Source organism: Mesoplodon densirostris, chromosome 10, assembly GCF_025265405.1.
Source record: "Mesoplodon densirostris isolate mMesDen1 chromosome 10, mMesDen1 primary haplotype, whole genome shotgun sequence".
NCBI classification, from domain to species: Eukaryota; Metazoa; Chordata; class Mammalia; order Artiodactyla; family Ziphiidae; genus Mesoplodon; species Mesoplodon densirostris.
In genome coordinates, this window is record NC_082670.1 from 22382332 (window position 1) to 22394775 (window position 12444).

General features: G+C 44.6%; 3 protein-coding genes, 1 non-coding gene and 2 pseudogenes across 4 annotated transcripts; 3 read left to right on the forward strand and 3 right to left on the reverse strand.

The window, feature by feature from the left end:
* Window positions 1-373: 373 nt before the first annotated feature.
* Window positions 374-445, reverse strand: TRNAQ-UUG (transfer RNA glutamine (anticodon UUG)). The gene has a single exon. It is a non-coding gene; the product is annotated as a tRNA-Gln (tRNA).
* LOC132497844 (uncharacterized) lies at window positions 438-5703 on the forward strand (annotated as a pseudogene).
* Window positions 5704-6368: 665 nt separating this feature from the next.
* LOC132497390 (histone H2B type 1-C/E/F/G/I-like) lies at window positions 6369-11863 on the reverse strand (annotated as a pseudogene).
* On the forward strand, window positions 7048-7440 carry LOC132497368 (histone H2A type 1). The gene has a single exon (XM_060110507.1). It carries the CDS (start codon window positions 7048-7050, stop codon window positions 7438-7440), a length of 393 nt encoding a protein of 130 aa, XP_059966490.1.
* LOC132497358 (histone H3.1) lies at window positions 9147-9557 on the forward strand. Its single transcript, XM_060110493.1, has one exon. It carries the CDS (start codon window positions 9147-9149, stop codon window positions 9555-9557), a length of 411 nt encoding a protein of 136 aa, XP_059966476.1.
* Window positions 11864-11873: 10 nt separating the features above from the next.
* On the reverse strand, window positions 11874-12260 carry LOC132497373 (histone H2A type 1-H). Its single transcript, XM_060110514.1, has one exon. The coding sequence runs from the start codon at window positions 12258-12260 to the stop codon at window positions 11874-11876; it is 387 nt and encodes a 128-aa protein (XP_059966497.1).
* Between the last annotated feature and the right edge of the window lie 184 nt (window positions 12261-12444).

Below are 12444 nucleotides of genomic sequence, written 5' to 3' on the forward strand. Positions count from 1 at the left end.
TCACGTCTCAGTTTAGACTTCCTTTTCCAGTTTTAGGGTAATGTGACCATTCTTTTAAAAACAGAAAGTCCGTTTGCATGCGTACATAGATTCCTTTCTAGGAATAAAGCCAGGCGAGACAGTCGAGAGACAGCCCCTCCACACCCGGACCTGGGCACAGGTTACAGGATTGGCGGCTGCTCCCCGCGGCGCTGATTTCTGCATACAGCTTCGCTCCAGCAGCCGGTGGGCTCCGATTTCCGAAGCTTGACCAAGATACTATTGCTCATTATGACTGACGTGTGGTGGGCTGGATTACAGGGGGAAATGCTGGTTTTAAGGGACGAGATTGCAGAAATAAAAATGAAAAAGATGAAAACGGTAACAGTCGCTAAGGTCCCACCGAGATTTGAACTCGGATCGCTGGATTCAAAGTCCAGAGTGCTAACCATTACACCATGGGGCCCACGAAGGACCACTTTGGAAAGGTATCTCTTGTGACAAATATCCATCTTTTAGGCACCGGATCCCAACTAGTGAATTTTAAACAACGTGTTCCCCCCACCCCACCAACAAACCTGTACCGCCCCCTGGAGGGGCATTTTGAAAACGTGTGGGTGTTTTGGGTGTCTCAATGGCTCAGGGCACAACTGGCGTTGACGGAACAGGGCCAGAGATGCTGGAAGTCCAGCTGTGCTCAGGACAGTCCTATACCCAAGAATTATCGTGAGGACTGCACAACTTCTGTAAAACGACATCTTCATCTGGGTTTTCAGGGACCTTTCCTAAGGGTGAACACTGGCAATGCTGTGTGGGACCTGGTTAGGATTTTGACTTTTCTCCTGAGATGGGAAGTCACAGCTTCTGGTTGAGTGTCCTGGGACGCTCACTTTTGGAGTATATGAGAAGTCTGAGCATTCTGGGCCACCACACAGTTAGGAAGCCAGACCACATAAAAGTGCTCTGGCAGACAGTCCCAGCCCACAGCCAGTGTCAATTGCCAGACATGTGAGTGAAGTTGCTTCCAGACGATTCCAGCCCTCAGCGGCTGTCCCAAGAATCACAAGTCAGTGATCCTCCACCTGGGGCCCCAGACGTCTTGGAGCAGACAGCCCTTCCTGCCGCGCTCTGCCCCAATTCCTGACCACAGAATCCATGAACATAATAAAATGTTTTGTGCCACCGAGCTTGGGCTGCTTCTTATGCAGTAACAGTAACCTGAACAACTCTAGAAACAGGAATTTTCCCGATCTACTCCCTTAGTTTTACCCAGTAGGACTGTCCCCAATTTTTTGCCACTATAAGTAATGCTTTAGTGAACGTCAGTGTCTTCTTATGGGGCTATTTAAGTTTGTCATATGTTTCCAAAAATGATGATTGTTTACAAAATTGTTGGGCTTGTGTGGGGTTTTGTGAGAGTGGGATGATTAGAGATAAGAAAACTCCCCTAAAGACACCATCTAAGTGCTAAGTACGGTTATTATATTAAGCTGTAAAAAAAATTTGTTGGGGCGTCATTCACTGAGTGTACATTCCAGGCTCTGTGCTTGGTGCTGGGGTATGGCTGAGAACAAGACTCCTTTGTTGGAATTCACCTCTTTCGGGATGGTTTTGCAATAATACTGTTTGCTTTCCTGGATCGAGAGCCTAGCAGAGGTGGCGCCATCTCGTCTTGCTTTGCAGGGCATTTTTTTCAGCAGCTATTTAGAAAACATGCAGGCTGTCAAGACTCTGTGCAGAAATTAAGTTGGACTAAGAGAAAAAGACACAAGAAACTCAAAACTGCTCACCCCATAGCTCCCTTTCCCCAGCCACAACGGCCTCTTGCAGTTCCCAGAACACACTAAGTACCTGACTTGGTTACTTGTTCCTTTTGCCTGGAACAGATTCCCCCAGGTAGTGACTCAGCACTTTATGCCAATGACTCCTCCACGACGCCTTGTCTGCACACCCTCCTTAAAACTGAGATCCCCAACTTCCTATCCCCTTTCCTGCTTTATTTTTATCCAAATCACATACTAAGGAGCTGATATATTAAGAATTTTATTAATTTATTTTTTTATTGCCTAGCTTACCCCTCCCCTCAAAGTGCCACAAGAGCAGGAACTTTCACAGGCTTTTTTTTCACTGTGTATCCTCCATACTAGCATAGTGCTTGTCACATAATCATAGGTGCTTAACAAATACTTGATGATGAAATAAATTAATTTCCCTTTTGCTGGCTGATTGGGTCACATAAAATCCTTGGCTCTACAATGATATGCCTGATTTATAACTGGAATTGGCAATACTTTCTATATAATACTTCTTCCCTTATTGCATGATGCTTAATTATTTCACTGATACATATATTGTCTTATTCGATCCAAACAACTTTTTGATGAAACTGGGCTGGCTTTCTACCCCTGTTTTGCGGATAAGGAAACTGGTACGATGAGTTTCACTGACTTGTCTGTGATCGCACAGTGACCAGAATGGCATTTGCCTCTTTGTGGTAGTGAAGTCACCCCTCGGTGACCTCAGATCATCCATTTTCTGGTATTTTGTTTTGTTTTGTCTTGTTGTGCCAAGGAACCATGGTATTGGTATCTAAGAGTTCTAACTCCTACCTTCATTGCATGGAGAGGGAGAGGAAAACCTGGGGGCCACTAACGAGAGGCTGGACTCATCTGCTTGGTTAAGTTTGCAGGTCTCCTTTTCACCCCTTTCCCTTTCTTCCTGCAGCACAGTTTTATAAATGACAAAGTTTTGTTTTAAAATTCTAAGTTTGGGGCTTCCCTGGTGGCGCAGATGGTTAAGAGCCCGCCTGCCGATGCAGGGTACACAGGTTCATGCCCGGTCCGGGAAGATCCCACATGCCGCGGAGCGGCTAGGCCCGTGAGCCATGGACGCTGAACCTGCGCGTCCGGAGCCTGTGCTCTTGCAACAGAAGAGGCCACAACAGTGAGAGACCCGCGTACCTAAGTCTGTAGTCTTTTTTTGTACACACAGGTATTGAGATTCTAAATCAACACATTTGAGAGCCTGAAGGGTGCTAACCTCTCCCATACGCAAGTGCATCTTTGGGGGCTCTCATCTGGGAATTCAGTTTTATAAACCTTATGTGGGGTTCTTTCCCAGAAGTTGAAGAAAGGGTACAGAAATAGAAGCTGGTCATAACAGGAGCAGGAATAGATGGATGAGGTTCTTTGAAAGCACTTCCTAATCTCTAATGTTTCTCAGATATTAAGAAATCATGCAGTCAAACGTAAAATGATATAAAAGTGAAATTCCAACAATTTAATGACAGATATGTGCACCGGAGTTGAGACGGAATGCTAGAATCTGAGCAAAGGAAAGGTGAGGTGTGAGGATTGTTGGTGACCTCTACTTCAAAATCCTCCAGGGAGACAATTCATGCTAGATTGCAAGTGTGACTGTTTAAGATACAATTATACCAAGAATAAAGAGAGAGAAGTTATAGTGCTGTTAAAGATTTATGAAAATGTTTCTTAGGAATCAGGCAACTTCATTTACTTTCTTGACTTACTAAAGCAATATATGACCAATAAATTGGTCAGTCAGGCCAGGCATACTTCTCATTACAACTAATATAGTGAATTCTAGTTTGATGAATATCTCTTGTGAGTTTTGTTATCGTGAATATATTCCTCAGATGTAAGAATCCTAATAAAGTCCCAACTTGAAGCATTCCATTGCTACTTCCAGTTTATAACAACTAAGGCTTATAGAAACACTGCAGAGGAAGACAGGCTAGGGGAGAAAGTCAGGTTTCTCCTTAAGGAAAGCAGGCCCTCCTTAAGCTCTATGGATTATCGCATCTCTGTTACAACTTCTGTCTTATAAACCTGCTGAGACAGACTAAATAGTAGGTTCTCACAGAAGAATATGAGGTTATAGAAAACAAATTTATTAAAAAACTTGCATGAACGAAGGTGAGGAATGTACCTACTAAACATATGAAAATAACAAAAAACAAAGAATACCCTTATTATTGACAATAAGCAAATCTGTACAGTAGAGAGGACTTCCTGGATGGTGGAAGATAAAGCCCTTTTGAAGGATAAAATCCTCTGCAGTCTTTTTTCTATTTTTCATGTAAAATATGAACTCAGGCCTGCTCTTTCTTATAATATTAACTAATTAAATTTCAGAACCTAACCTTAAAAATGAAAGTCTATAATTAATGATTCTCAAAAAAGCAAGATGTTCCTCTCCCCTGAAATTACAGTTCCAATCCTCCTTCATAAAAGTAGTCAAAAGAATGTGATCTAAAGAGTTGTCAGATTCTCTTTCTCCTGTCCAATATGGAATTCTCTGCCGGTATTCAAAACTACCACCGAGTTGTCTGTTCTCAGTTAATAAAAATGTGCGAGTCTCACTTGATTTGTAAGAGATCTCCTAGGAAGTCCAAACATTAGACATTGTTGCATATTCCTTAGATATAGATCTATGCAGTTTGCAATTCTGATCCCCTGGCTGGCTGCAAAGGTAACCATGTTGTATTTGACATCTCTTCTTAGCTGGTTAAAAAGAGGACTACTAGTTCCAAAACGGACCAGTGGTGCTTTCTTTTTCTCCTTCATGCTCAGAGGAACAAAGAAACTCCTATGACTGCTAGATTAATTTAACAAGTAATGTGAGAGTCTGCTTCATTTAAGTAACCATACAACGCTAAATTGGCATCTTGAATCGTGAATATTTCAGAATCTTATCTGATAAACGTTTCATGGTCCATACCTAGTGGTTTTATACTGAAATCCTGTCATCGTTTTGAGAAGCCCACTCCTGTAGACTTTAGTCCCACTAACCATTTCCGATGCCTTGAATGTGATATCCACTTTCTTACTTCAAGTGCCCAGAATGCTGTTTTGTACACCACCCTCCTCTATTGGTAATATTATTTATTCTGTGCTCCTTGGACTTACCATGCACATCTCTACTGAAGCATTTATTACCTTACGTGTGTTTTGTTTGTTTATTTATGGACAATGTGTACATATGGTTCAAAATTCAAAGTGCTTAAAACGGGCACAATTAAAAAGAGCCTCCATCCATCCCTGCCCCTAGGCCATCCAGCACATTCCGCATTCTCTGGTTAATCTCTTTTTCGTACCTAAAATACATCTCTGTGTCCACAGCACCTTTTCTCCCCTCCAAGGGCACCGCCCCTTAGGCCTCACCTTATCCAAGATGAACTCAGCTACTTCGGGAGAAGAGGGTACTTCCTCCTCCGCCTTTGTTTGGAACAAGGAAGGGGGCGGAACGAGAAATGCGAGTCTTTCCCTCTCGAGTTTCTCTAGCTTTCAATTTGGTCCGAAAAATTCAAATAAACGGCTGCCCCCCACCCCACCCCCGCCTTGAGTACACCTTTTTTCCACTGTTGACTTTAGAATTTCGGTGTATCTGTACTCTCAACATGGTAAGGCCGCGGCAAGGCGGGGAGGGGCTAGGGTTAATGGTGGTGCTAAGAGCCACGGTAAGGCCGTGTGTGCCAACATCCAGGGTATCACCAGGCCCGCCATCCGGCGCCTGGCCTGCAGCGGTGGAGTCAAGTGCATCTCCGGTCTCGTCTACAGAGACCCGCGGGCTGCTGAAGGTCTTGCTATGAAATGTGACTATGACCCCATAACCTACACCCAGCGTGCCAAGCGCAAGACGATCACTGCTGTAGACTGTTCTCTCAAGCTCCAGGGACACACCCACTATGGCTTTGGCGGCTGACTGCATTGTATCTTGTACTGCTGTTTTCAATTGTAAAAGCTCTTTTCAGGGGTACCTATCTTTTCTTTTAAGGGGTTAACTGTTCAGATCACATATTGTAGCTGACGTCTTGTTCCTTAGTTCCTGCACTAGTGTACGGCATCGTGGTCTGCTGCAAAGTGATACGAGAAAAAGGGCTATGCAGTGAATGGTTCTGGAGTTCCTGTACACGTAAAAATGGCTTCCATTCACAATGCTTACAGGCTCCCAGGCGCACTTATAGAATGTGCTAAACTGTAAACATTTTAATCTGGGGCTTCCTAACTGTGACGTCCTGGATTTCCCTGGCGTTGTCATTGTTCTCGAGGTTTTCAGGTACTGTCTGTCCAGTCAAAACCTGGAGAGACGGGCTAGATGAATCAAAAAACGTAGTGTTGACACCAGAAGTGCTCGCAAAAATGCACTTACTTGTCTGAACATTTGTCAGATTAACACCAAATTTGGGTTAAACGTCACCTCTTCAAATATTACCCAAATTCAGCAAAGACACCTCCTCCTCCTCTCTCCCCGCCACCTCCACCCCCCCCCCCCGCACGGAAATGACAGGCAAGGTGCCCCAGCTCTCCTGAGAAGTGTTAAGTAGCTCCGAAAAGAGCCTTTGGGTTTGGCAACGCCTATAAACACATTTACTTGGAGCTGGTATACTTGGTGACAGCCTTGGTACCCTCAGACACGGCGTGCTTGGCCAGCTCTCCAGGCAGCAGCAGGCGAACGGCCGTCTGGATCTCCCTGGAGCTGATGGTCGAGCGCAATGCGCCAGGCGCGACGCCTCGCCCGTGATGCGCTCGAAGATGTCGTTAGCGAACGAATTCATGATGCCCACGGCCTTGGACGACATGCCAGTGTCCGGATGGACCTGCTTCAGCACCTTGTACACGTACACGGAGTAGCTCTCCTTGCGGCGGCGTTTGCGCTTCTTGCCGTCCTTCTGTGCCTTAGTCACCGCCTTTTTGGAGCCCTTCTTCGGGGCAGGAGAGGACTTGGCAGGCTCAAGCATGCTGAAATACTACAATCAAAATGAAACAAAAGACGAGGAAAGTAAAAGGCACTTCTTTAACAACAAGGGCTTATGCAAATGAGGTGAGATTAAAGTTTCTGGTGATTGGTGATTTTCTCCAGTGAAGTCATAGCTCAGTTTTGACCAGTCAAGGTAGGCATCCTGCATAGTCGCGTTTCCATTGGCCTAAATGAAAGTAAAATGTTAGCCAATCGTACAGCTTCCTTTTCGCGCCTAGCAGGGCCTATAAAATATGCGTTTTTAAGTTTTTGCTTGTTATCTTTGATAGCGGTTGTTGATCCCGAACCATGTCCGGGCGAGGCAAACAAGGCGGCAAGGCTCGCGCCAAGGCTAAGACTCGGTCTTCGCGGGCCGGCCTCCAGTTTCCCGTGGGCCGAGTGCACCGCCTTCTCCGCAAGGGCAACTACGCCGAGCGGGTCGGGGCCGGCGCGCCGGTGTACCTGGCGGCGGTGCTGGAGTACCTGACGGCCGAGATCCTGGAGCTGGCGGGCAACGCGGCCCGCGACAACAAGAAGACGCGTATCATCCCGCGCCACTTGCAGCTGGCCATCCGCAATGACGAGGAGCTCAACAAGCTGCTGGGTAAAGTCACCATTGCGCAGGGTGGGGTCCTGCCCAACATCCAGGCTGTGTTGCTGCCCAAGAAGACTGAGAGCCACCACAAGGCCAAAGGCAAATAGAAGTCTGGATTAGTTTAATGCAGCTCAAGTTTCTCAATCAAACCAAAGGCTCTTTTCAGAGCCACCTACAGTTTTCTGGGAAGAACTGAGCACTAGGTTTATAAAGCTTATACTCTAGATAATACTTAGGACCATTATAGGTGAATTATACTAACCTCAAAACTTGTGTTAGGAACTGATTTCCACTCCATGTGGAAAGTGAAATAACCTATAAATTTTGATTCATCAGCATTGGCAAATTTGAGGGGTTATGTGGAGTGAGTCATTCTTAAGTATTGTACCTTCACCTCTACCCATCATGAACCTCTGGAAAGCACAAACTTCTGGTGGGAGGTCAATGTGCCTTTTTGTGGCAGTTTTAAGAAATTTTTGTTTTCTGGGTTCTAGACATCTGAGTATTCAGGGATCAAACCAAACCTGTATCTTAGGTCAAATGCTGTTTTTGGAGCCGTAAGACTTCTGAGAAAGACCTAATTTCACATCAGTGTACATTACCTTTTACATTGCTGATTAAGGAAAGTTTAAATACTCAGGCTTCTTATTGGAAAAGTTAGCCGAGGTGCCTGGCGATTATACTCATTGTTTATTAATTGGGTTCTCAAGTATTTTCCAAGCTCCCTTGCACACATCCATACAAACAGGTGTCTATATAAGTCGATGATCATTCGTTTCAGGATAAAAATGCTAAGTTCTAGTTTTTAAATGCCGTTTTCTTAGTCTTTTTATTGTTAAAAGACCCTGTACTGATGGGATTAGATCATTTTTTCCTTAAAAAAAAAAAAAAGCTTGCCTTGGTAATTTCTAGGCCCTGGGGGGAGGGGGAGGATCAGATGTATCAGACGCCAGGCAAGGAAGCTCTCCTAAGGTTCTGCCAGTTGCTAAGGAATTACTGGATGTAGATGCAAACTCAAGGGGTGTGTAGCTTGCGGTAAACATAGGTTACTGGTGGGGAATTAGATTCTTTAAAAACAAAGGAATTACATTCCTAAAATGCAATTCCTTCTTGTTGTCTTCTTGTTGTCGTACTGCAATGGAATTGTTTTATATTAACTAACAATGAAAAGAAGTTCATGTAAGGATGAGTTTCCCTATGAAGTTATTAACCCTTTAATTCCTCACATGCAGATCAGATTGTACTTACTGAAAAAAATTTAAAAGTTCTTAAAATTCGTGTTTGAAGGAAAGCTGAGGGGTGATGGTACAGCGCGCTATTAACCAATTGTGGCCACTGATCACTGGATATGTGGCTGGTTTGAACAAAGTAGTGGACACGTAATATACACACTGTATTTCAAACAGTGCAAAATAAAAAAATGTGAAATATCTAACAATTATATTGATTACATGTTGAAATGAATATTTTAGATATCTGGGGTTAAACAGAATACTATTAAAAATAATTTCTTCTGTTTTTATTTTGTCCTAATGTTGCTAGAAAAGTTTCTGTTTCTTATGTAGCTTGTATTTATTTCTATGGAACTTGCTGTTACAGAGCAAACAACTTTACAGGAAAAATGAAAAAAAATTGAGGTCACAGATAACTGACGATATCGGAGGATTGGGAGAACAACAAATAAAATTTTCGAGTCCTAACCAGTCCGGTTACCGGTTGGATAGTCCTGGTCTCCTTTTGTCCAATCAGCTTGTGACTCTCGCTATAAATAAGTGGCTAGGCGTCGCCTTTGTGCTAGCTGAACTATCTAGCCATGGCTCGCACTAAGCAGACCGCTCGCAAGTCTACTGGTGGCAAGGCGCCGCGCAAACAGTTGGCTACCAAGGCGGCTCGGAAGAGCGCGCCGGCCACGGGCGGTGTGAAGAAGCCGCACCGCTACCGGCCCGGCACGGTGGCCCTGCGCGAGATCCGCCGCTACCAGAAGTCCACGGAGCTGCTGATCCGCAAGCTCCCGTTCCAGCGGTTGGTGCGCGAGATCGCGCAGGACTTCAAGACCGACCTGCGCTTCCAGAGCTCGGCCGTGATGGCGCTGCAGGAGGCGTGTGAGGCCTACCTGGTGGGGCTCTTCGAGGACACCAACCTGTGTGCCATCCACGCCAAGCGCGTCACCATCATGCCCAAGGACATCCAGCTTGCCCGCCGCATCCGCGGGGAGAGGGCGTGAGCCTGAAGGTCTCCCATCCACCCCAAAAGGCTCTTTTCAGAGCCGCCCACATGCACACTGAAAAAGGACTGTTTCCCTGCTAGTTACTGATACTAGCTTTGCTTGTGGGAGACAGGTTAACTTTATACATTGTGATTTTCTAAGTACTAGGTGTTTGTGTTACTTCCATCTCCCAACTTAGTAAAACAAGTGGTTAGATCTTCCTTACATTCCTAATTTCTCTTTTAGTTAGAAAACACTACTGCTACGATTAGACTGTCAGATGTCATCATGCCCATTACTTTTCTGAGGGGGCTTGTGAAATGTAGGACCTATGATTTCTACATGGGATTTAGGGTGATGCTAATATTTTACCAAGTTAAAGTGATCTAATGCTTTCTACTTGGATTAACACCTTAAGCAAAAAGTAATTGAGTGTCCCCTCCCAGGAATCAGCCTTCCTATGGGAAAAAAAATTTGATGGGAAGCAGTCGTCCCTCACCCCTGCCCCGGGCACATCTAAGGCCAATTTCTAATCAGATTGGTATTCTTGAGTAAACAGGGCCTTCTGGCTTGGGGAACTGAGATATTAAGTCAAGAGGGGCCCACAACAGAGATGGCCCTTTCTGCTGGCTGGGTAGGGCACCCTCCCCTGGATATATGCAGTCAGTATATTGCTTCCCCAAGTAATCTTTCAGTTCTCATTATTTGAAGATTTATTCAGGGGAAATGAGCAGTCCTAGTTATGTGTACATTTCTAATTATGTGGATACAAATATTCCATGTCTCTAAACTCTCTATGTGCTGAATTCCGGTAGTCAGTTTTCGTTCTGCCTAAGCTTTTCTGGGATTTCAACATAATTTCATCATTCCATACAAGGAACTTGGAGTTTTGCTATAGTAATGGCTCACAAAAATGAATACTCAGACACCAGACCATTTTGGCTCATGCTAATGGGTAAGATGGTGATGCCAAGTACTAAGATAAGATTCACTGGGAAAGTAGTGATGATGATTGATGTTCAGTCTGGGATATACATTTTGAATTTCCCGGAGATCTACAAGAATATCAGAAAGTAGATGTATGTGTATGTCTGAACTTGAGATAAGTCTGGGATGGACATAAAGATTTGGAAGTCATTAGTATATATAAAGCATTTGAAACCAAAGGGCTGGCCTAGAGATCCCTCTGGCTCTTCCTCTCTTGTGACCACTCTGCCTTATTTGCCAGTATCGAACTTTTTGTCATTTGCCTGCACATACCACAAGCCATGAATTTGGTGACGCTCATTTTCTGCTGGAATCCCTACACTTTCCTCTATTTCCCGACTTCCTTTAACCCTCAGACCAAGTGTTACTACTTCTCACAGATCTTACTCCTCTATGCTCCCCTTATATTCTGAGCTCACTTATCTTGCTACATTGTTCTTTATTTACTTTTGTTTCTCCCCATTCGATTTTCTTTAGGACCGGCGGCGTCTCATTAACATTGTATCCTTAATGCATGGTACCCAAGTGTGTGATATTTGTTGAAAAAAAGTGCATTAGAATTTAATAAAAGAGGAAACAGAAGAAATTTCCTTTGTGCCTGCATTTCTTGAAATGGCAAAACTGCCACGTGGCATACATGTTCCAAATCTTTACTAAAGCATAGAATTAAAGGACCTTGCTATGCCTGATCAGAAATACGAACATAGCAGAATCTTTTACTTCATTATTCTGAAAATGGCCTTTGGTTTTTTCAGAAGAATTCATCTTTTTTTTCAAACTGTAAGTCTTAATCATTAGTGCTCTTGGAATCAATAGCATCCAGCACCATCGTTGCTACAGTTAAGCTTGGATTGTTCTATTTGTATATCTACTTAGTTTTCCCAGCCTAAATAACGACTGGTATCGTAAGCGTTTTAAAACAACTCTTTAAAAGCAAATTTTAAGATGCAGGATTTACTCTTTCTACTGACACCCCCAATGAGTTTGTGTATCATTCACAAAAAAACACTTCAGGGCCCCTCCAACAGATGTTTTGGCTTCATAAAAACTCACTTATGCCACTTGCCTAACTCCCACATAGGGACCTCGATAGATATGTCAATAACCTTATAGCTTCAGTGACTGAAATTAGTCTAACACAAATGTCAACTTTGTTGACGACTCCTAAATAGCAACTCAGAAATGTGTAACAGGAGAGATGAGGATACCCTAGGACTGAAGCCTAACTGGAGAGTATCAGTCCTGTACTTCACAGAACAAATTTTAAATGTACTAAGTCGTGTCACCTTTTTTATGATGATAGAAGTGGCTCTGAAAAGAGCCTTTTGTTGCTTCCAAACTTGATCCCTACTTGGCCTTATGGTGGCTCTCAGTCTTCTTGGGCAGCAACACGGCCTGGATGTTGGGCAAGACGCCGCCCTGAGCGATGGTGACTTTACCCAGCAGCTTATTGAGCTCCTCATCGTTGCGGATGGCCAGCTGCAGGTGGCGCGGGATGATACGCGTCTTCTTGTTGTCGCGGGCCGCGTTGCCCGCCAGCTCCAGGATCTCGGCCGTCAGGTACTCCAGCACCGCCGCCAGGTACACCGGCGCGCCGGCCCCGACCCGCTCGGCGTAGTTGCCCTTGCGGAGAAGGCGGTGCACTCGGCCCACGGGAAACTGGAGGCCGGCCCGCGAAGACCGAGTCTTAGCCTTGGCGCGAGCCTTGCCGCCTTGTTTGCCTCGCCCGGACATGGTTCGGGATCAACAACCGCTATCAAAGATAACAAGCAAAAACTTAAAAACGCATATTTTATAGGCCCTGCTAGGCGCGAAAAGGAAGCTGTACGATTGGCTAACATTTTACTTTCATTTAGGCCAATGGAAACGCGACTATGCAGGATGCCTACCTTGATTGGGCAAAACTGAGCTATGACTT

What these genes read in the sequence shown, in the direction of transcription:
- LOC132497368 (XM_060110507.1), top strand. Translation starts at nt 7,048, where the DNA reads ATGTCCGGGCGAGGCAAACAAGGCGGCAAGGCTCGCGCCAAGGCTAAG.
- LOC132497358 (XM_060110493.1), top strand. Translation starts at nt 9,147, where the DNA reads ATGGCTCGCACTAAGCAGACCGCTCGCAAGTCTACTGGTGGCAAGGCG.
- LOC132497373 (XM_060110514.1), bottom strand. Translation starts at nt 12,260, where the DNA reads ATGTCCGGGCGAGGCAAACAAGGCGGCAAGGCTCGCGCCAAGGCTAAG.